General features: G+C 47.3%; 1 protein-coding gene across 2 annotated transcripts; it reads left to right on the top strand.

Annotated features, from left to right (window-relative positions):
• The first annotated feature begins 226 nt into the window (after positions 1-226).
• On the top strand, positions 227-23,118 carry LOC145511359 (mucin-16-like). 2 transcript variants are annotated; one of them, XM_081504410.1, is made up of 4 exons: positions 227-416; positions 14,811-17,426; positions 22,152-22,250; positions 23,038-23,117. In XM_081504410.1, the coding sequence occupies exons 1-4, from the start codon at positions 326-328 to the stop codon at positions 23,043-23,045; spliced, it is 2,814 nt and encodes a 937-aa protein (XP_081360536.1). In that variant the 5' UTR covers positions 227-325; the 3' UTR covers positions 23,046-23,117. The 2 variants fall into 2 exon arrangements, with proteins under 2 accessions (XP_081360536.1, XP_081360535.1); XM_081504409.1 differs by having other exon boundaries at positions 228-416; positions 22,152-23,118.
• Positions 23,119-23,424: the final 306 nt, after the last annotated feature.

Here is a 23,424-nt window from a genome sequence, read left to right as displayed (position 1 = left end):
TTGTTTCCTATAATCAAAGAAATGGAGGTGTGGGACACAAAAGGGGCGTGTGCCTAGGAGCCCCACAGGGCCCTGCACAGCATCAGTATCACTCTGCAGGCATTAGTCATCACCAGAGCGCTGAATAAAGCCAGCTGACCTTTGCCAGCCACAGAACCACTGCTTCCCCCTAGGGCGAGCCCTGCCCCTCTTGGGAAGTTCAGCAAGGCGTGTCCTCACCACCCTCCCAGGAGTCCGGCTGGGCTGGGCTGGGTTCAGTCACTGGGGCTCGTTCAGGGTGTGAGGAGCACTGCCCAGGCGGGTGGGCAGGAGAGTGGGCAGGAGCATGGGCAGGGAAGACCCTGCATGCCCGGGGCGCCATCGGCGAGGGCACCTGGTGGCTCTGACCGTGAGCCTCTTCCTCACCTGCTGGCCAGGTAAGCCAGGCTGGGTTGGGGGTCAGCAGAGGAGGTAGCTACATACCTGGAGGAGAGAGGGACAGAGGTGACAGCTGCCTCAAGCTTCCCAAGCCCCTCGGGGGCAGTCCGGAGGGCTTCTGCTTTTTTAGCAAAGGCCTGCATCACAGTCAGCCAGGTGGGGCTGGTTTTCCACACTGACTGGAGGAGACGTCACAGAATGGCTACAGTGGGAATTAAATATTGCAGGATCAGAGATGGCCAGGCATTCCTCCTTTCACCGGCTCACTGACATATTCATTTCCTAGGGTATTTCTTTTTAATTGGGGTGTAGTTGATTTACAGGCTTCCCTGGTGGCTCGGACGGTGAAGAATCTGCCTGCAATGTGGGAGACCTGGGTTCAGTCCCTGGGTTGGGAAGATCCCCTGGAGGAGGGCATGGCAACCCACTTCAGTATTCTTGCCTGGAGAATCCCCATGGACAGAGGAGCCTGGTTGGCTGCAGTCCATGGGGTCCCAAAAAGTCAGACTCTAGTGAACGACTAAGCAGATAGTTGATCTGCAGTGTTGTGTTAGTGTCAGGTGTATAGCAAACTGATTCAGTAATATATATACATATATTCCTTCTTGTTTTAGATTTTCTCATACAGGTTATCACAGAATATACAGTAGAGTTCCGTGTGCTATACAATAGGTCCTTATTGGTTATCCATCTGGGTTTTTGTTTCTTTTTTTATGATGAGTTTTATTTTATTTTATATTTTCTGACAAAGCCACATAGTGTTCAGGGATCTTAGTTCCCCAATCAGGGATCGAACCCGTGCCCCCTACATTGGGAACCTGGAGTCTTAGGCACTGGGCAGCCAGGGAAGTTCCAATTTTTTTGTTTTTTTGTTGTTTTATTGACACCTCTGATTTCAGTACCTGTGCTCAGCTCTGAGATAGGAAATGAGCAAGTCACAGCCCCAGGCTTGCAGGAACTCCAGGCTGGTGGGCAAGACAGAGGGATGCCCAGTCTCTCTTGGTACAAAGTTGAGCAAGAGCTTTGAAACCTTAAGGGTGCAGAGAGGGGGAAGTTTCCCCAAAACTGCAGGGCAGTGTTGGGTTGGCTGGAATTTCTACAGACGAGATCAGTGGAAGAAGGAAAAGGACACCCCTGGCAGGGAGAACCGAGGGGGCAAAGGCCAGGAGACAATAAGCTGCAAGGTGTATTTGGGTCCTTTGATGTGATGTGAGCAAATTTGGGCTGCACAATTAGGGGATGCTGAGGGGATGGGTGGAAGCAGAAGGGCAGCTTGTGAGGGTTAAGGAAGGTGTGTTCTTGGACCCCAAGGGGGACCTCACAGGCCTGTTAGTCATTTGGGGGTCAGCTAGGGCCTGGCTAACCAGAGAAAGCCCACTGGCCTCAGGAAGAGGTGGGACTCCAGTGTTGGGGAGAGGAACCAGGCTCTCTTCTCTACCAAAAGAAGGTCCAAGACTCTCCATGTGTGGCTCCAGGGCTTCTAGACCCCTGCCCTGCTTTACCCTGGCTGCCTCCTTGGGCAGGAAATTAGGGCTCTCCAGCCAAACCACTCTGGTCACCAAATTCTCCGGGCAAGGATACTGGAGTGGGTAGCCATTCCCTTCTCCAGGGGATCTTCCCAACTCAGGGATTGAACCCAGGTCCCCTGCATTGTAGGCAGATTCTTTATTGTCTGAGCCACCAGGGAAGCCCTCTGGTGTGCAAAAGAGCCCGAAAACCGCCATCTACACTGTTGTTGTTTGTTAGTCACTAAGTCATGTCTGATTCTTTTGTAACCCCACAGACTATAGCCCACCAGGCCCCACTGTCCATGGGATTTACCAGGCAAGAATACCGGAGTGGTTTGCCATTTCCTTCTTCAGGGGATCTTCCCAACCCAGGAATCGAACCACGTCTCCTGCACTGTGCCGGGTGCTTAAATATCTGTTAATTTACTCCTCCCAGGAGAAAGGACTGTCCTTAATGCTTGGCTGCAAAACAGAAGCTTCTAGAGCCTGAAGGAGAGTGAGTGTGGGGCATCCTTTTTCCCCCATTCTCAGGGCCTCAGTCGCCAGACAGTGGCTGCCTGGAAGCCACCCAGCATGAATAAGCCACCTAGTCCCTCCCCAACTCAAGCCTCACTCTCTGCAGTTCCTGGAACAGGTGGAGAGGGCGCCCCAGCCCCCAGCCCTGAGTCACCCAGGACAGCTCTGGGCCAAGGAAAAGCTTTGCGGTTGGACGCCATTGAAAGGCACCCACACAATGGCCTGAATGGTGGGCGGGTTTGTACCAGACAATTCCACCACCTCTGATGGGGCGTGTCCCCCTGAACTGTCCCCAAAGCACGTCACCACAAACAGAGGCTGTTTAACTGCTTTTGACCCTGAGGCTCCCTCAGAGTCAGATGCCAAGGGCTGTGTGAACTGAGCGGGCTCTTGCTCTCGCCCCAAGGAGGGCTGGTTGCCTGGACTAAGGATTGACATCCCTCCCCAGTTGCCCATCAATTCCACAGAAAACAGGAAGCCTGTCGGGGAGGGGTTCCCCTGGCAGGTCATTTCAGACACCTCTCAGGACTCTTCACTTTAATTTCTGGAAAAGACTCCCTTGATTCCTGGGCAGAGACGAAAAGAAATGTAAATCTGGTGCTGACAGGCCATGTGTGCTTGGGCCTGACGCCTAACCTCTCTGAGCATCTATCTCCCTAAAGGGTAATTTTAAAAATTCCAGAGCTGTTGGAGATCCATTCCCCTCTCACCTCTCCCTCCACCCTAGACCCCATCCAGTGAATTGTCTTCTACATCTGCATCCTGTACTTTTCCCCTCCTTGACCATGTGGCTGAAACCTGACAAGATCCCAGAGGACCACAGTAATCATCATTTTCTATTGTGGACCTACTGTGTGCCAGGGCTTTCACCCACATTCTCTGGATTGAGCTTGCTTGGGTGAGAGTAGGGGCACATTGCCTCCCATTTTACAGAAGAGAAAACAGGCTCAGAGAGATTGGGTCCTTTGTTTAAAGTCACACAGCAAGCATTCAGTGCTCTGTGGTGACCTAAATGGGAAAGAAATACAAAAGAGAGGGGATATATGTATATGTATGGGCTTCCCAGGTGGTGCTGGTGGTAAAGAACCTGCCTGCCAATGCAGGAAACCCAGGAGACCTGGGTTTGATCCCTGGGTCGGGAAGATCTGGAGAAAGGAATGGCAACCCACTCCAGTATTCCTGCCTGGAGAATCCCCTGGACAAAGGAGCCTGGCGGGCTACATACAGTCCATGGGGTTGCAAAGAGTCAGACACAACTGAAGTGACTTAGCATGCACGCACACATATGTATATGTACAGCTGATTAATTTTGCTGTACAGTGGTAACTAGCATGGCATGGTAAAGCAACTATTTTGTTGTTGTTCAGTCACTAAGTCCTGTCCAACTCTTTGTGACCCCATGGACTGCAACACACCAGGCTTCCCTGTTCTTCACAGTCTTCCAGAGTTTGCTCAATTTCATGTCCAATGAGTCGATGATGCTATCTAACCATCTGTTCCCTGTCACTCCTTTCTCCTATTGCCCTCAATATTTTCCAGCATCAGGGTCTTTCCAATGAGTTGGCTCTTTGCATCAGATTAAAAAAATTTTTTTAACAAGTGAGGGAAGGGATCCAAACTCCCATTTCTGGATGATTCCTAAGCCTTGTACTTCACTCTCTGCCTGGAAAAGACTGAGGGTTGAGGAGTGTTTCTCCTCTCCTGGCTATTTCCTGGCCCTTGGGTACCCCCATCCCCCAGGGTAGACAGCAACTGCCCTTCATCATCCCTCTGTCAACATAAAAAATACTCACAACTTAAAGGTTGAGAGTCATGTTTTATTTGGTGGAAATTTTTAGGACTTCAAGCCCAGGAGGCAGCATCTCAAGTAACCCTGAGAGAACTGCTCCGAGGAGGCGAGGGGAGGAGCCAGGTTACATAAAAGTTTTGCAACAAAAGGCAGGTAGTCTGAACATCAAAAGATGATTGTTAATTAAAGAAAACCAGGGTCTCTGATGATCCAGTGGTTGAGACTCCACACTCCCAGTGTAGGGGGTATGAGTCCCATTCCTGGTCAGGGAAGTAGGATCCCACGTGCTGCAAGGGACAGCCGAAAAAAAGAGAAAGAAATACAGGAGGAAAACCAGATAGCCCAAGTTAAGGAATTTAGTGCCTTTCTAAATATGGGAAGATGCAAGAGTCTGGATTCACTGAAATCGTTCCTTTCATATGCACCTCAGCTGTCTAGGGGCCGATATCCTGGCTTCCCAGGTGGCACGATGGTAGAGAATCCACCTGCCAATGCACGAGATGCAACAGATGTGGGTCCAATACCTAGGTCAGGAAGATCCCCTGGAGGAGGGCATGGAAACCCATTCCAGTATTTTTGCTTGAGAAATCCCATGGACAGAGGAGCCTGGTGGGCTACAGTCCACAGGGTCACAAAGAGTCGGACACAACATAGTGACTAAAAAACAACAACAACTTTACATCCCACCAGCCCACCTGGATGGAGTTTTCACTCTTTTCTTTCATATCTGGTTTCTAGGGGTATCCTCACTCTCCCCAGGAGAGGAGGTCTTCATTCTCCTCAGTCGGAGGGGTCCCCCTTTCCCTCACATTAAGGGTCCCTGTGCGTCTTCACTCTTTTGGGGAGGTCCTCACCTCTTTACTCAACACTATTACACAGTGATTCATTCATTCATTCATTTGTTCAGTGACAAATTATTGAGCACCTACTGTGTGCCAGGCACTGTTCTGGCCATGGGGATACAGCTGTGAGCAACACAAAGATCCCTGCTGAGCTGGCATTCTGGCAGGGGAGACAGATCAAAATCCATATCAACAGTAAATAAATTATGCATTTAAGTATTAAGAGGGACTTCCCTGATGGCTCAGTGAGTAAACAATCCGCCTGCAATGCAGGACACACGGGAGATAAGGATTTGATTCCTTGGTCAGGAAGATCCTCTGGAGAAGGAAATGGCAACCCACTCCAGTATTCTTGCCTGGAGACTCCCATGGACTGAGGAGCCTGGAAGCCTACTGTCCAAAGGGTGGCAAAGAGTTGGACATGACTGAGCGACTAGGCACACACAAGTATTAAAATGGTGATAAGGAAAAGAGGTTTTGGACAGAGAATCTGGGGTGCTGGAGTGTGTTGGGGTGGGTTGCTCTTGTCAGTAGGGCAGGGTGAGGGGAAGCCTCCTGTGGGTCAATGAACTAATGGATCCCAGTAAAACTCTGTGCAACCCAGAGGCACGTGGGCTCTGATGTTATTTGTGTTTTAAAAAGGGGGAAACTGAGGCTCTGTGGAGTGAACAGGGCAGGACCAGCATGAAACCCAGGACACCAGGACTTGAGTTCTGGCTGTGTGTGTGCACTTGTGTATGTGTGCATAAGTATGTGAGGCACGGTGTGTGAGACAGGGAGAGAGCAAAACAAGCTCTTTTTTCTTTTGAGGGGTCCTCTCCTTTTTTTAAAAAAAAGCAAATTATTTATTTATTTTTGCCTATGCTGGGTCTTCGTTGCTGCGAGAGCTTTTCTCTAGTTGTGGTGTGCAGACTTCTCATTGCGGTGGCTTCTCTTGTTGTGGAGCACAGGCTGTAGGGAGCATGGGCTGTAGTAGTTATGGCTCCCAGGCTCTAGAGCACAGGATCAGGAGTTGTGGCCCCCGGGCTTAGTTGCTCCCCAGCCTGGGGATCTTCCCAGACCAGGGATTGAACCTGTGTCCCTGGCATTGACAGGTGGATTCTTTACCACTGAACCGCTGTGAGAGCCCTGATGGGTCCTCTTCTTTCTCTTCTGACAGCATGTGCTCACTTTTCTCAGGGAGGGAGAGGAGCCCTTAGATCTCTCCTCCCAGGGAAGGTAGGACTTCAGTTGGTGCTGAAACCCCCAAAGGACTCCTACCCAACCATCAGTCCCTTGGGGGTGCAAGGTAGACCAGCAAGGCAGGGTAGGACCAAGGGACTCCGTCCACTACCTGAGGCCCCTCCTGAGGGTAGAGCTGGGCTTGGCATTTCCTCTGCTGTCCGGGCTGGGCTTCACCTCCTTGTGCCCCCACCTTGGGTCCTTGCCTGGGAGGAGACATCCCAGGAGCTTCCCTGGCTGTTGTGGCCCCATACATGCGTGGAGCCAGACCTCACAACAGTCAAGGGAACAGACACTGAAGTTGAGAAGGACATTCTGCCTGGCTGTCCCCTACCCATCCTGACCTGTCTCGTTCACCTCCATTGGACCAGCCAACTGCTTGCAACATCTGTTCTGGGACAGCTGTCCTTTGGGCACCCAGTTTGGGGACTTCCCAAGAGAGCTGGGCCATAAAAAAGGCTGAGCGCCAAAGAATGGATGCTTTTGAAATGTGGTGCCAGAAAAGACCCTTGAGAGTCCCTTCGACAGCAAGGAGATCAAACCAGTCCATCCTAAAGGAAATCAGTCCTGAATATTCATTGGAAAGACTGGTGCTGAAGCTGAAGTTCCAATGCTTTGGCCATCTGATGCAAAGAGCCATTTCATTGGAAAAGACCTTGATGCTGGGAAGGATTGAGGGCAGGAGGAAAAGAGGGTGACAGAGGAGATGAGATGGCATCTCCAGCTCAATGGACATAAGTTTGAGCAAGCTCCAGGAGATGTTGAAGAACAGGGAAGCCTGGCGAGCTGCAGTCCATGGGGTCCCAGAGTCAGACGTGACTTAGCAACTAAGCAACAAGATACAGTGAATCTGACACCTGCTCCCCATCACTGATTCTTTTTTTAAATTTTATTTATTTATTTTTGGCTGCACTGGGTCTTTGTTGCTGCTCAAGGGCTTTCTCTAGTTGGGGTGCTCAGGCTTCTCATCGCAGTGTCTTCTCTTGTTGCAGAGTGTGGGCTCTAAATGTGCAGGCTTCAGTAGTTGTGACACATGGGCTTAGTTGCTCTGAGGCATGTGGGAACTTCCTTGCCTGTGTCCCCTGCATTGGCAGGTGGATTCCTAATCACCAGACAACCAGGGAAGCCCCCCATCACTGATTCTTATTCTGATTCCCACTTTCTCTGGTTCTGACCCACTCCCTGATGGTACTCTGACCCCATTTACATCCTCCTTCTAACAACAATAATAATAATAACAACATTCTGATAAGAGCTATGCTAAAATGAGTCATGGTAATAATAATATTTTTTGATTATTTTTATTATTCTATTTTATTTTATGTTTTTAAATTTTAATTCACATCCAGTCCACTGTCTTTGGTGAATTTTGACAAATTATACTCATACAACAATCAAAAGCAATATATGTCAGACAATGGGATTTTTTATTTTATGTATTTAATAAATGTATTTATTTAAAGCTGGGCACAAGCTTTCTCTAGTTGCGGCAAGCAACGCTCTAGTTGTGGTGCATGGGCTTCTCATTGCAGTGGCTTCTCTTGTCGTGGAGCACGAGCTCTAGGATGTTTGGGCTCAGTAGCCTGGCACAGGGATTTAGTTGACCAACGGCATATGGAATCTTCCCTGACCAGGGATCGAACCCGTGTCCCTGGCATTGGCAGGCAGACTCTTAACCACTGGACCACCAGGGAAGTCCCAGACACTATTTTAAGCCCTTTACATAGATTAATTCATTTAATCCTCTTAGTGGCCTGATGAAGTACATACCCTTGTCACCTCCACATTGCAGATAAGGAAACTGAAATGGAGGCACTGTTAGTTTATATGACTTGCCCAAGGTCATGCCACTGGTCCGTGGGAGAGCTGGGCCTCTGTTCCAGACAGCCTGGCTCTGTAAATGCCCAGTGATGCTGACACCAGCTCCCTTCACAGGGACACCAGTGTGAGAGAAGAGATGGGATGGAGAAGGAAGCCAGGCGGAGCTAGATAGCAGAGGATGAGCTGATGCAGGAACATCTGGCAGATTTTTTGACTGGGATCCACAATAAGAAATACGTCTGTAGAGATGTGGATGGACCTAGAGTCTGCAGGACAGAGTGAACTGTCAGAGAGAAAAACAAATATTGTATATTAATGTGTATATGTGGAATCTAAAAAAAAAAAAAATGAGGACCCTATTTGCAGGACAGGAATAGAGACGCGGACATAGAGATCAGACATATGGACATTGGGGGGGGGAAGGGGGATGAATTGAGAGATTAGAACTGACATATATACACTAGGGCTTCCCAGGTAGCACTAGTGGTAAAGAACCTGCCTGCCAATGCAGAAGACATGAGACCTGGGTTTGATCCCTGGATCAGGAAGATCTTCTGGAGAAGGGCATGGCAACCCACTCCAGTAGTTTTGCCTGGAGAATCCCCATGGACAGAGGAGCTTGGCAGGCTACAGTCCATGGGGTCTCAAAGAGTCGGACAATACTGAAGCGACTTAGCATGCACACCTGCACCCACATATATACTACCATATGTAAATAGATAGCTAGTAGGAAGCTGCTGTATAGCATAGGAGGTTCAGCTCGGTGCTCTGGGATGACCTAGAAAGGTGGATGGGAGGTGGGGTGGGAGGGAAGTCTAAGAGGGAGAGTATGTGTGTGCGTGTGTGTGTGTGTGTTGCTCTGTTGTGTCTGACTCTTTGCAAGTATATGGACTATAGCCCACCAGGCTCCTCTGCCCATGGAATCCTCCAGGCAAGAATACTGGAGTGGGTTGCCATTCCCTTCTCCAAGGGGTCTTCCCCACCCAGGGATTGAACCCGGATCTCCTGCATTGCAGGCAGATGCTTTACCATCTGAACCACCAGGGAAGCCCAAGAGGGAGAGGATATATGTAAGAGAGAGAGGATATATGTATACACATGGCAGATTCACTTGTTCTATAGCAGAAACTAAAACAATAGTGTAAAACTATTATGAAGGTGACAGTCGCTCAGTCCTATCCAACTCTTTGCAACCCTGTGGACTATACAGCCCATGAAATTCTCCAGGCCAGAATACAGGAGTGGGTAGCCTTTCCCTTCTCCAGGGGATCTTCCCAACCCAGGGATCAAACCCAGGTCTCTTGCATTGCAGGCGGATTCTTTACCAGCTGAGCCACAAGGGAAGCCCAAGAATACTGGAGTGGGTAGCCTAATCCCTTCTCCAGCGGATCTTCCCAACCCAGGAATCAAACCAGGGTCTCCTGCATTGCTTTCCTTGTGGTTCAGCTGGTAAAGAATCCACCTGCAATGCGGGAGACCTGGGTTCGATCCCTGGGTTGGGAAGATCCCAGCTACCCACTGCAGTATTCTGGCCTGGAGAATTCCATGGACTGTATAATCCACAGGATCACAAAGAGTCAGACATGACTGAGTGACACTTTCACGCCTGCATTGCAGGCAGATTCTTTACCAACTGAGCTATGAGGGAATAAAAAAGAAATACATTGTACACTGTGACCAGCTATGTGCTTAGGTGTGTGTATATCTAAAAATACTTTTGTAAAATCATTTACCCCTGCTGAACCCAATGTGCCCTGATGCCTTATTCTGTTATCCTCTTACATTTTTGGTGCTGTTGACAACCCACTAAATTGGGTTCCTATCTGCTTTTTCTGTGGAACAGCTATAAGCTTGGGCCAAGTGCACTAGAACAGTCTCTCAATTGGGCACAGAGGTCAGTATATCTGGGTCTGGATCATTCTTTGTCGTGGGAGCACTGTCCTGTGTGTTGGAAGGTATTAAGCATCATCCCTGGTCTCTACCCACAAGATACCAATAGCAACCAACCCTCAAGTTATGACAACCAAAAATGTCTCCACCAGTACATTCTCAGTCATGTCTGATGCTTTGCGACCCCATGGACTGTAGCCCGCCAGGCTCCTCTGTCCATGGGATTTCCCAGGCAAGAATACTGAAGTGGGCTGCCATTACCTTCTCCCAGGGATCTTCCTGACCCAGGGATGGAAGCCAAGTCTCCTGCATCTCCTGTACTGGCAGGCAGATTCTGTACCACTGAGTTGCTCTGGGAAGCCACCTGGGAATCCCCAAAGTGTCTCCAGACATTGCCAAATGTAGCCTGTCATAGTACCTGGAAATAGTAGGTATGCAGGAAATATTTGTTGCATGAATAAAAAAGGCAAAATAATCTCACTTGATGAGACTTACTGTTCTGCAGCCTCATTCCCCAGTCATGACAGCTGCTCTGATAGCCTGAGGGGATGCTAGTTCATCTTCCCTGTTCAAAGCAGAACCCAAGCTCAGGTGCTGCAGCACTGACAGGAAGACAAGCAAAGCATCTTTTCCGAAAGTTGCAGCCCCTCTGAGAGCCCCAGGATGAGTTCAGTGCTGAGCTCTCCCCAGGCTCTTACAGAAGCCTCCAGCTTGCCACCTCTCCCTCTGCACCCCTTTCTCTATTGCCGCAGGGCCTTCTGAAGAAGCCTCTGGGTTTGTGTCAAGTGGTAACCACAGATACCTCTTCTTCAGCCAGGGTTCGGTCCCCAGTCCTGTCATGAGTCCTGCTTTGGGGACATTCTTGGGGACAATGTTCAACCTATTTTTTTGAGTCCCTGTTTTCTTCACAGTTGTGTCTCTGAAAGCATGTCTCATCTGGGACATGAACTTTGGAGGATGCTTCAGAGACAAAGAACTGTTTCTTTAAAAAAAAAATTTTTCTTTTATTGTAGTATAGTTGATGCATGGCAACCCACTCCAGTATTCTTGCCTGGAAAAACCCATGGACAGAGGAACCTGGTGGGCTCCAGTCCATGGGGTCAAAAAGAATCAGACACAACCGAGTGACTAAGCACTCACATAGTTGATTTATTGGGTTGCCCTAAAAGTTTGTAAAGATTTTTCCATGAGATATTACCGAAAAACCAGATGAACTTTTTGGCCAACCCTGTACAATGTTGTGTTAGTTTCAGGTGTACAGCAAAGTGAATCAGTTATCTGTTGTTCAGTCGCAAAGTCGTGTCCAACTCTTTGCAAACCCATGAACTGGGAAGCACACCAGGCTTCCCTGTCCGTCACCATCTCCCCAAGTTTACTCAAACTCATGTCTGTTGAGTCGGTGATACCATCCAAACGTCTCATCCTCTGTTACCCCCTTCTCCTCTTGCCCTCTATCTTTCTCAGCATCAAGGTCTTTTCCGATGAGTCCACTCTTCACATCAGGTGGCCAAAGTATTGGAGCTTCAGCTTCAGCATCAGTCCTTTCAGTGAATATTCAGGGCTGGTTTTCCTTTAGGATTGACTGGTTTGATCTCTTTGCTGTCTGAGGAACTCTCAAGACTTCTCCAGCACCATGGTTCAAAAGCATCATTTCTTTATGATCCAACTCAGCCTTCTTTATGATCCAACTCTCAAACCCATACATGTCTATGGGAAAAACCATAGCTTTGACTATATGGACCTCTGTTAGCAAAGTGATGTCTCTGCTTTTTAATATGTTATCTACGTTTGTCATAGCTTTTCTTCCAAGAAACAAGCATATTTTAATTTCTTGGCTGCAGTCACCATCCACAGTGATTTTGGAGCCCAAGAAAATAAAGTCTGTCACTGTTTCCATTTTTTCCCCATCTATTTGCCATGAAGTGAGGGACCAGATGCCATGATCTTAGTTTTTTGAATGTTGAGTTTTAAGCCAGCTTTTTCACTCTCCTCTTTCACCCTCATCAAGAGGCTCTTTAGTTCCTCTTAGTTTTCTTCCATTAGAGTGGTATCATCTGCATATCTGAGGTTGTTGATATTTCTCCCAGGAATCTTGATTCTACCTTGTAAGTCAAACAGCCCAGCATTTCGCATGATGTACTCTGCGTATAAGTTAAATCAGTTATAGTATTCTTGTCTGGGAAATCCCATGGACAGAGGAGCCTCGTGAGCTACAGTCCATAGGGTCACAAAAGAGTCAAAACACAGCAATAACAATAGTGGTTAAGACTCCACACTTCCAACTCCCCTCCATGCAGGGGCCACGGGTTTCGTTCCTAGTTGGGGAACTGAGATCTCACAAGCTGCAGGTGAGGTCAATAAAAAAAAAAGAAAGAAAAAAGACAATTCAGTAAAGAGAGAAGAGTGAATACAATAACAGAAGATGTATCTTAAATAATGAATAGGTGTTCATTTGTGTAAAGGGCATGGTGATCATTGGAAAGATGAGTGAAGAATTATGCTGTTGGGCTGGGGAACTGTGAGAACGTAGCCATGGCTTAAAGCAGATGAGAGGATGGATTTTGTGGGATATAAGGACAGCAGAAAGTCTCACCCTCAGCACTATTGATGTTGTTGTCATTTAGTCGCTCAGTTGTGTCCAACTCTTTGTGACCCCATGGACTGTAGCCCACCAGGCTCCTCTGCCCATGAAATTTTCCAGGCACGAATACTGGAATGGATTGCCATGCCCTTGTCCAGAGTATCTTAACGATCCAGGGGTTGAATCCATGTCTCCTACATCTCCTGCATTGGCAGGCAGATTCTTTACCTCTAAGCCAACAGGGACCCCACTGTTGAGATTGAGGCCAGGTAATTCTTTACAGTGGGGACTATGCTATGCATTACAGTTGTTAGGAGCATCCCTAGCTTCTGATCACTAGATGGAAGTAGGAGATCACTAGCTGTGACAACTAAAAGTGCATAGATAATACCTATTCTCTGGAAGAACAATCACACCGGGTTGAGAAGCACCATGTTAGAGACACAAGGGGATGGATCATTAAGGACCATGACACACTAAAGAACTCTATCCTGTAGGCAATGAGGATTCATTGAAAGATTTCAGAAAGGGAACTGAAAAATGGTTAGCTTTTCATCTTCAAGAACTTTCTGTGGTTGCAACACCCTCCTGTTTCTCTTGCCCAAATTTATCTTTTCTTTAAAAAATTTTTATTGCAGTATATCTGCTTTACAATTTATGTTAGTTTCTTCTCTATAGCAAAGTGAATCGGCTGTGCAAATACATACATACATTTGTCATGTTGTCGCTCAGTCATGTCCGACCTTTTCAAGACCCCCATGGACTACGTAGCCCACCAGGCTCCTCTGTCCATGGGGATTCTCCCAGCCAAGAATCCTGGAATGGGTTGCCATTTCCTCCTCCAGGGGATCTTCCCGATCTAGGGATCAAACCTGTGTCTCCTGCATTGGTATGTGGGTTCTTTACCACTGTGCCACCAGGGAAGTCCAGATCTAACCATATCATCAGATATTTTTCACATAACAGCAAACAAACCAATCAAAGATAGTCCAGGACAGATCGGAGGCTACAAATCATGTATATAGCCCCTCTTTTTTGAATTTCCTTCCCATTTAGGTCACCACAGAGCACTGAGTAGGGTTCCCTACCTATAGGTTCCTACCTATATGTAGGTTCTCGCTAATCATCTGTTTTATACATAGTAGTGTATATATGGAGAAAGCAATGGCACCCCACTCCAGTGGGGTGGAAACTTGCCTGGGAAACCCCATGGACGGAGGAGCCTGTATGCTGCAGCCCATGGGGTCGCGAAGAGTCGGACACGACTGAGCGACTTCACTTTCACTTTTCCCTTTCATGCACTGGAGGAGGAAATGGCAACCCACTCCAGTATTCTTGCCTGGAGAATCCCAAGGACGGAGGAGCCTGGTGGGCTGCCATCTATGGGGTCGCACAGAGTCAGACACGACTGACGCAACTTAGCAGCAGCAGCAGCAGCAGCAGTGTATATATGTCAATCCCAACCTCCCAGTTCATTCCCCCCAAATTTATGTATTCTTGATCAGAAGAGTTGCCCATGTTTCCTCCAAGCTCCAATATATTACAGTTCATACAGACCCAGCTTTGTCTAACAGAGCCCAGAGATTCTACCTAAATCTCACACCACAAAATAAAACTGCACGAGCTCAGTAGTGGGCTTCCCAGATGGTACAGTGGTAAAGAATCCACCTGCAGTGTGGGAGACCTCGGTTCCATCCCTGGGTCAGGAAAATTCCTTGGAGGAGGAAATGGCAACTCATTCCAGTATTCTTGCCTGGAAGATCCCATGGATAGAGGAGCCTGGAGGGCTACAGTCCATGGGGTCACAAAGAGTCGCATATGACGGAGCACACATGCAAAGCAAAGCAAAGTAGGTCTGTAGCAGCCAACTCCACTCAGAGGACTATTTTTTTTTCTTTTAAAATTTTATTTATTTATTTTTGGCTGCGCTGGATCTTTGTTGCTGTCCGAGGGCTTTCTCTAGTTGCAGGGAGTAGGGCTACTCTTCTTTGCTGGGCTCAGGCTTCTCATTGTGGAACATGGGTTCCAGAGCACAGGCTCAGTAGTTGTAGCACACGGGCTTAGGTGCCCCTCGGCATGTGTGATCCTCCCAGAACCGAGGATCGAACCCCCCTGCATTGGCAGGTGGATTCTTTACCACTGAGCCACCAGGGAAGTTCCAGAGGACTAGTCTTAAACTTGAACACCAAGAGATAACAATGACTCATCCCTAATTGAACCCACAGGCCCCACTGCATCAACGACATCTACCCAGTCCTTGACAGGATCAGGCAGCAACACCCACAGCATGCTGGAGAATTCTAGACCCACAGGAACCACAGATTCAACCAGCATCAGCACAACCAGTACTTTAACTTCTGGAGAACAAAGGAGTCCTGAGAACATCAACCTTACCAGTGTTTCAGGAGTGACAACCACATCTCCTTCTACCATCTTTGTCCCAGAGAGCACCATCAGCCATCCAACAATGGCCAAAAATGAGACCAAGGGAACTTTGAGTGCCTCTATAGCTCCACCAGAGACCTCTGTTACTGAAAGAAGAAACAGTTGGGGTACCACCTCTAACACCTCAGATTTGAGCACTGTTGACAGCCAGCAAGAAAGTTCTATTCAGGTCTCTCCATCACACACAGCAGGGGAGCTCAGAAGTCCTGACACCACTGCAGATGGGTATAGCCCCAGCACAACTGCCCCTGGGAACTCTGATGTCTCCAGGACACTAGATTCCAGCACCTCATCAGAAGAAATGTGGACCAGCGCAGGTACAAGTGAACCCTCGAGTGAGCTCCAGTCCACCTGGGGGACAGAGACAAGTGCTACAGAGGGAACATTGACCACTGAGACAGACCCTATTCACACCTCCCTTAATAACTGGATGGATTCTGAGTCCACTGAGCCAAGCACAGGCTTCACTGAAACAGCATCACCTGGAGAAACACCTTCAGACACACCCACCCTAGAAGCCACAGCTGGCCCAGCCCCTGAGGAGATTACGCCTTCCACTGAGATCACACAGACAGGTGACAGTGACACAAGTATCAGGCAGGATACAACACCCCTACCAACAGGAGCCACAGCTCCATCTGAAACAGCTACAGGTTTGACTTCAGCCTTCAGTTCTGCCCCTGTGTCCATGTTGACAGCAGTGATCATGCTGGATCCTGGCTCAAGTGCTCCAGGAGGGACAACCCCAATATCAAGCAAGACTTCTTCCAAAATGCCTGGGAAGCCAGATTCTAAGGAGGGAACCAGCGTGGTTCTGACTGTATCCAACACTGAGCATCACTTCTCCTCTCCTGACACCAGCCCACCAGGAGACCTCATGACCCCCACCAGCGTTCCTCTGTTCTTGTCCACCTCCATTACTGATCCTACAGGATCATGGTCCAGCCCATCTTCAGACCACATGGTCACCTCCTCCAAGGACACTGAGACCCCTGGGAGCACAGAAAAGACAGAGCCAAACCCAGCTTTTCCTCTTTCCAGAACATCAAGTCATACAGAAACCAGTGCTGAAAGAGTCAGAGGTACTACTTCCCCTCTGGGCCACCCATTGCCCTCAGGGGAAGGGACAACAAGGAGTGTCTTCACACTTAGCACATCCCCTGATGCCACAGACTCACCCAGCATCTCCACAGCCAGCACCTTGGCTTGGGAAGGGTCATCTGGACCAGGCACCTTCAACATCACCCAGGTTCCAAGAGTGAAAACCACATTCCCTTCCACCACCTCTGTCTCAGAGGAGACCAGTATCCATCCATCATTAATTGGAAATGAGACCAAGGAAACCGTCAGTGGATCTACAGCTCCACCTGAGGTCTCTGTTCCTGGAAGGGAGAGTAATTGGATGACCACCTCTGCCCCTTCCCCAAATTTGAGCACCACTGACAGCAGAGAGACAAGTACAACTCAGGTCTCTCCATCACACCTAGGGAGGGAGCTCAGAAGCCCCCACACCATTTCTGAAAGATATATCCCCAGTGCAGCTCCCCCTAAGAGCTCTGACTTCTCCAGGACTCCTGTTTCCAGCACCTCAACAGAAGCATCATGGAGCAGTGCAGGTACAGGTCAACACTTACCTGGATCCCAGCTCACCAGGTGGACAGAGACAAGTCCTGGAATAAAGATATTGACCAGTGAAACTGATCCTGTCACCATTTCCCCTGTTACCTGGGGGGTTGTTGGCTCCACCACCCCAAGGTCAAGCTCCACTGAAACAGCATCACCCAGAGAAACATCTTCAGACACTCCCATCCCAGAAGCCACAACCAGACAAACCACTAAGGAGTTTACGTCTCCCACTGAGATCTCATGGACAGGTGACAGTGACACAAGGACCAGCCAGGATACAACCTACCTAACTAGCAGAGACACGGCTTCCTCTGAAACAACTACACGTTTGACCTCGGCCGTCAGCAGTGCCCCAGTGTCCGTGGCTACGACAGTGATCACAGTGGCTCCTGGCTCAAGTGCTCCAACAGGGACAACACCAACATCAAGCAAGGTTTCTTCAACAATTCCAGAAGTCTTATCTATGGGGTATCCTGATTCTGGGGAGCCAAGCAGCTGGGGTCTGACTCCATCAACCTCCAGACATCATTTTTCCTCTCTTGAAACCAGCCCTGCAGAAGATATCATGAAAAGCACCAGCCCTCCTCTGTTGATGTCCACTTCAATTCCTGATGATACAGCATCAGGGTTCGGCACATCCTCAGATCTGAAGTTCACCTCCTCTGTGCACACCGAGACCCCTGAGACCACAGCAAAGACAGAGCCCAGCTCGGCCTCCCCTCTCTCCAGTACACTCAGTAATGCAGAAACAAGTACTGAAAGAATCAGAGGTATGACTTCCACTCTGTTTCTCTCATCTCTATCAGGCAAAGGGACAAATGTGTCCTCAGGCTTGGCATCTCTCTTGATATCACAGGTTCACCCACCCTCCCCACACTCACCCCCTTGGCTTCAGAGGGGTCAGCTGATCCTTGTCCCCTCAACCTTGTCAATATTTCTCAAATGAAATCCACTTTTCTCTCTTCACGCGTTCCTCCTCAGCAGAGACCAACAGCCACCTATTTATTATTAACACTGTTTAGTCGCCAAGTCGTGTCTGACTCTTTTGTGATCCCATGGACTGTATCCACCAGGCTCCTCTGTCCATGGGATTCTCCAGGCAAGAGCACTGGAATGGGTTGCCAGTTCCTTCTTCAGATGATCTTTCTGACCCAGGGATTGAACCTGTGTCTCCTGCATTGGCAGGCGGATTCTTTACCACTGAGCCACCTGGGAAGCCCCACCTCCTGGAAAGGAAACCAAGGAAAATTTTGAATCTATCCATGTGTCAACCTGACACCTCTACTTTCAGTTTAATGACCACCTAGGTCATCACCTTTGCTGCCTACCCACAGCTTCCTCACCATGGAAAAACACAGCACACATTCAACTCAGGTTTCTTCATCCCACCTAGGGAGTTAGCTCAGAGACACAAGCAGCGCCTCAGTTACAGACTCCACCAGGACAGCCCTTCTCACCCATCTAGGACTTCTGCTTTGCTTCTGCAGCAGTGATATCCAACCATGGCACTTTTATTTATTTCACTGTATGTCTAAACAGAATCTGGCCAGAGACCAGTTTAATTTTTTATTTAATAATTTACTTATTTATTTTTGACTGTGCCAAGTCTTTGTTGCTGCAAGAGCAGACACTACTCTCTAGTAGCAGTGCTTGGGCTTCTTGTTGCTGTGGCTTCTCTCTTTGCGGAGCACAGACTCTAGTGTGTGCGAGTTGCAGTATCTGGCTCAGTATTTGCAGTTCCTGGGCTCTGGAGCACAGGCTCAACCATTGTGTTGCAAGGGCTTAGTTGCTCCGCACGTGGGATCTTCCTGGATCAGAGATCAAACCTGTGTTGCCTGCATTGTCAGGCAGATTCTTAATCACTATGCCACCAGGGAAGCCCCAGAGACCAAGTTTTAAACTTCAGACAAGATAACGTTTGGGCTTCCCTGCTGATTCAGATGGTAAAGACTCCATCTGCAATGTGGGAGACCCAGATTTAATCCCTGAGTTGGGATGATCCCCTGGAGAAGGGAATGGCAACCCACTCCAGTATTCTTGCCTGGAGAATTCCGTGGAGGAGCCTAGCAGGCTACAGTCCATGGTGTCGCAAAGAGTCAGGCATGACTGAGCGACTAACAATTTCATTTCAACACTTTCAAGATGACGTTTCACACCAACGACTATTTCAGCCTCTGCCTTTTCTCTCCTTGCTTCTGTAGTGGTCCCTAGACTTGCTTCTCCAACAATGACCTCCATGGAAAGGACTTCTCTTAGGGAAGCACCCATAGCCACACTCACAGCAGAGACACAAGATCCCAATTGTTCATTCTCTAGCTCCCACCAATGTAAAATCCACAAGGGGCTCTGAGTGTGAAAGAAAGATGGGAACAAGCCACTTGTCCATTGGAACCACATCTCCCTCTGAGACATCTACAGATTTTTCTTGGCCAAGAGCACTGTCCTAAACTCATTGTCTCCATTTCAGTCAGTGGGTGCTTCTAGCTCCAGCCCTCAAGCCAATTGGTTGGCACATTTTCTTTCTTTTTTTTTTTTTTTTGTTTTTTGAACTTTTTATTTTGTATTGAAAGTGAAAGTCACTCAGTCATGTCCGACTCTTTGTGACCCTAAGGAATAATCCATGGAATTCTCCACGCCAGAATACTGGAGTGAGTAGCCATTCCTTTCTCCAGGGGATCTTCCCAACCCAGAGATCGAACCCAGGTCTCCCGCATTGCAGGTGGATTCTTTACCAGCTGAGCCACCAGGGAAACCCAAGAATACTGGAGTGGGTAGCCTATCCCTTTTCCAGAGGATCTTCCCGACCCAGGAATCATACCACGGCCTTCTGCATTGCAGGCAGATTCTTTACCAGCTGAGTTACCAGGGAAGCCCATTTTGTATCGGTATATAGCCAACTAAAATGTTGTGATAGTTTCAGGTAAACAGTGAAGGGACTCAGCCATACATATACTTGTGTCCATTCTCTCCTAAACTATCCTCCCCTCCAGGCTGCCATGTAACAATGGGCAGAGTTTCCTGTGCTATGCCGTAGGTCCTTGTTAGCTATCCATTTTGTTAACTTACTTTTAATTTTTATTTTTTTAACACCAAAAACATTTTGTATTGGGATATAGCTGGATTAACAATGTTGTGATAGTTTCAGGTGAACAGCAAAGGGACTCAGCCACACATATACATGTGTCCATTCTCCCCCAAACTCCCCTCCCATCCAGGCTGCCACATAACATTGAACAGAGTTCCATATGCTATACAATAGCTCTTTGTTGGTTATCAATTTTAAATATAGCAGTGTGTACATGACCTTCCCAACGTTCCTAACTATCCCTTCCCCCTGGCAACCATAAGTTCATTTTCTAAGTCTGTGAGTCTCTTTCTGTTTTGTAAGTTCATTTGAATAATTTCTTTTTAGATTCCACATATAAGGGATGCCATATGATATTTCAAATGGCATTATTTAATTCTTTTTAATGACTGAGTAATATTCCATTTTATATATGTAGCACCTTTTTCTTTCTTTTCTTTCTTTCCTTTTTTTGCCACGGGTCTGGCTTGTAGGATCTTAGTTCCCCAACCAAGGATCCAGCCTGCACCCCTGTCAGTGAAAGCAAAAATCCTAACCACTGGACCACCAGCGAATTTCCAGTTGGTACATTTTCTGATGCACATTTTCTCTATCATTTGACCCCTGGTGGGATTACACTTTCTGAGGATGGAACCAGCCCATCTCTGACTCCACAAACAATTGCAATTCACTCATCTCCTGCGCCTGGCTCTGCCAGAAGCAACTGGCTCTGTATTTTATCCTCATCTCCTTCTGTTCTCATTTACAAAGTCACAGTGACCACATTTTTCAGTAGGAGAGCCACCACAAGCATGTTAAGGGATAAAACTGAAACTAGTAAATGGAAACAGCTCACGTTACCTTCTATGACTTCCTTATCACCAAGGCATATCCCCACAAGTGTTGATATATGAAAGCACACCTCTGGTCCCCCTGGGTATTTCACCTCATTCCCTCAATGGAGTTGTCAGAAGGGAGAGTCTCTGTCCCTAGCATCTACCTTATTTTTATTTTATTTATTTATTTGGCTGAGCTGTGTCTTAGTTGCAGCATGCAAACTCCTGGTTACAGCATGCAAACTCTTAGTTGCAGCATGTGGGATCTAGTTCCCTGAGCAGGGATCGAACCCATGCACCCGTGCATTGGGAGCTCTGAGTCTTAGCCACTGGGCCACCAGAGAGATCCCCACCCCTAGAACCTCACCTTTAATCAACTAACAAATCCAGCTTCAGCCTTCACATACCTTCACATACCACCTTCAGCCTCTCACAGTTCTGAGAATGCCAGAACCACCAACCTCATCTCCTGCACCCGGCTCTGCTAGAAGCAGCCAGCTCCATGTTTGTCCTCAACTCCTTCTGCTGTCACTTACAAAGTCTCTGCAGTATCCTTCACCTCCCCTTTCAGTTTCTACTTATCTCATAGGGTCATTCTACTATCTATATGCAACTAGTGACACTTTTAGCATCCTTGAGCCCAGATTCAGGTCCTTCCAGCCAGAGCCTAGCTTTTCCCTCCCCAGCGGTAGAGTGTGTGTGATAATAATTATAAAAGAATGATAAAAGAAAATGACAAAATGAGTAATCAAGAAATATTTTTATATGTTAACTAACCAGATATAATAACTCCAGATATTATTCTGATTTTACTCATGTGGAGTCCAAACCATAGGAGTGAAAAATTAAACAATGGTGAATTCACACATTATAAGTGATGGAGGGACTTCCCTGATTGTCCAGTAGTTGAGCCAAGGGTGCAGGTTCAATCTCTGGTTGGGATACTAGGATCCCACATGCCACAGTGTGGCCATAAATAAATAAATAAAGGATAATCAGGTGTTTTTTAATTTTACTTATTCAGTTATTTATTTTTGGCTGCTCTGGGTCTTCAATGCTGTGTGCTGGCTTTCTCTAGTTGCAGCAAGTTGCAAGTCTCTAGTTGCAGTATATGGGCTTCTCATGTGGCTTCTCTTGTTGTGAAGCACAGGCTCTAGGCATGCAGCCTTCAGTAGTTGCAGCTCCCAGGCTTTAGAGCACAGGCTCAGTAGTTGTGATGCATGGACTTAGCTGCTCCATGGCATGTGGGAAATTCCCAGACCAGGGATCAAACTTGTGTCCCCTGCATTGCATTGCAGACTCTTAACCACTGCACCACCAGGGAAGCCCTCAACATATTTTTTTAAGTGATGGAAATATACCAAATGTTTTTGCTTGAGGCCAATACATTCAGCAGTCCCATGATTTTCCGCAATTAAGACCCAGGTCATATTGTGGGTTTGATTTCATGCCAATAAGAGAATTATTCCTTCCAGAGTGCCTTCTCAGAGGCAGATGAGGCTCAGATACTGAGCCAGGATCTAGTAAGAGCATTTCTTGTGAATGTGCGTCTTAAGGGAATGGGAGACTGACACTTCTGTCCCCTTCTCCCTCAGGGTCAGTGGCAACCACCACCATGGATCCGAGTGACAAGGAACCTGGAGGCACCACACAGCCAATGGGTAGCTTCACATCTCTGGAGACCATCAGTCTGGGTATGTATGATCATATTTTGGTACATAAAGCTTGAGTCTTTTCTCCTGGTCTTTGGAGTAAGAGGCTTCCCTGGTGGCTGAGCAGTAAAGAATCTGCCTGCCAATGTAGGAGATGCAGGTTTGATCCCTAAGTCAGGAAGATCCTCTGGAGGAGGAAATGGCAACCCACTCCAGTATTCTTGCCTGGAGAATTCCGTGGAGAGAGGAGCCTGGTGGTCTACAGTCCATGAGGTCGCAAAGAGTCAGACATGACTGAGTGACTAACACTTTCACTTTGAAATAAGATAATTGATTTTTTATGTTCCAGATTCTGGTAGATAATCACAACTTTCTACTTTTGTACTCAGAGGCTATTGATACTCATTTTTAGGGAGATTTCTAATCTGACTTCTAACATGAATTGCTTCTGTTCGATAATTTATATCCGCAAGAGCCAATTGCTTCCACTTAGGAATGACTCTACAAGTCAGCGGACAAGTATGAAGGGCTTTCCTAAAATAGGCACTATCATTAAGATAGATCAGGGGTTGCCATGAACAGGAAATATAAAAGTGAGATGCCATAGGTTTATTTTATAGGACAATTCATTGCTAAGATGATTTATAACAGAAGGTGAAAGAATTCTTGTCACTATTACAGCTTTCAATACATGGCTTGTAGTTGAGAGGAGAGGAGGTACTCACTTAAAATGCTTAGAATGATGCAAAACTTCACTGAGCATTTGTCTGGGACATCCTTGAAAGTTTATACTTTTATCATTTTTTTTACATCTGCTGTTTCTTTGCAGTAGCTTAATGTTTGAAATTATTTTGTGGAATTTTTTTAGTAAATATTCAAATGTGGCAATAGTGTCTTTTAAATATCCACAAGCCCATGAGTCTTTGAAAATATTTTTTATATATACAGTAACTTTGTATGTAAATATATAAGTGGTACAAATTTGAAGGATGTTGATGTTCCATGTTTTTTTCCTGGTATGTTGTCCAATTGTTTACAGTTCTGAAGAATTCCAATAAAAGTATAAATATATGATAATAATTTGACATGTCCCTCTGTGCTAGAAGATAAAAGGTTTCTGTTCTTTTTTGATGAGAGAAGTGAAAGCATATAAAAATATATAGGAAGAAGGGGACTTCCTTGGGGGCACAGTGTTTAAGAATCAATCTGCTAAGGC

This window comes from Giraffa tippelskirchi, chromosome 6, assembly GCF_054371585.1.
Source record: "Giraffa tippelskirchi isolate mGirTip1 chromosome 6, T2T-mGirTip1v1.2.pri, whole genome shotgun sequence".
NCBI lineage: Eukaryota > Metazoa > Chordata > Mammalia > Artiodactyla > Giraffidae > Giraffa > Giraffa tippelskirchi.
Note: the sequence above shows the minus strand (reverse complement) of the source record. Positions and strands in the feature narration are given on the sequence as shown.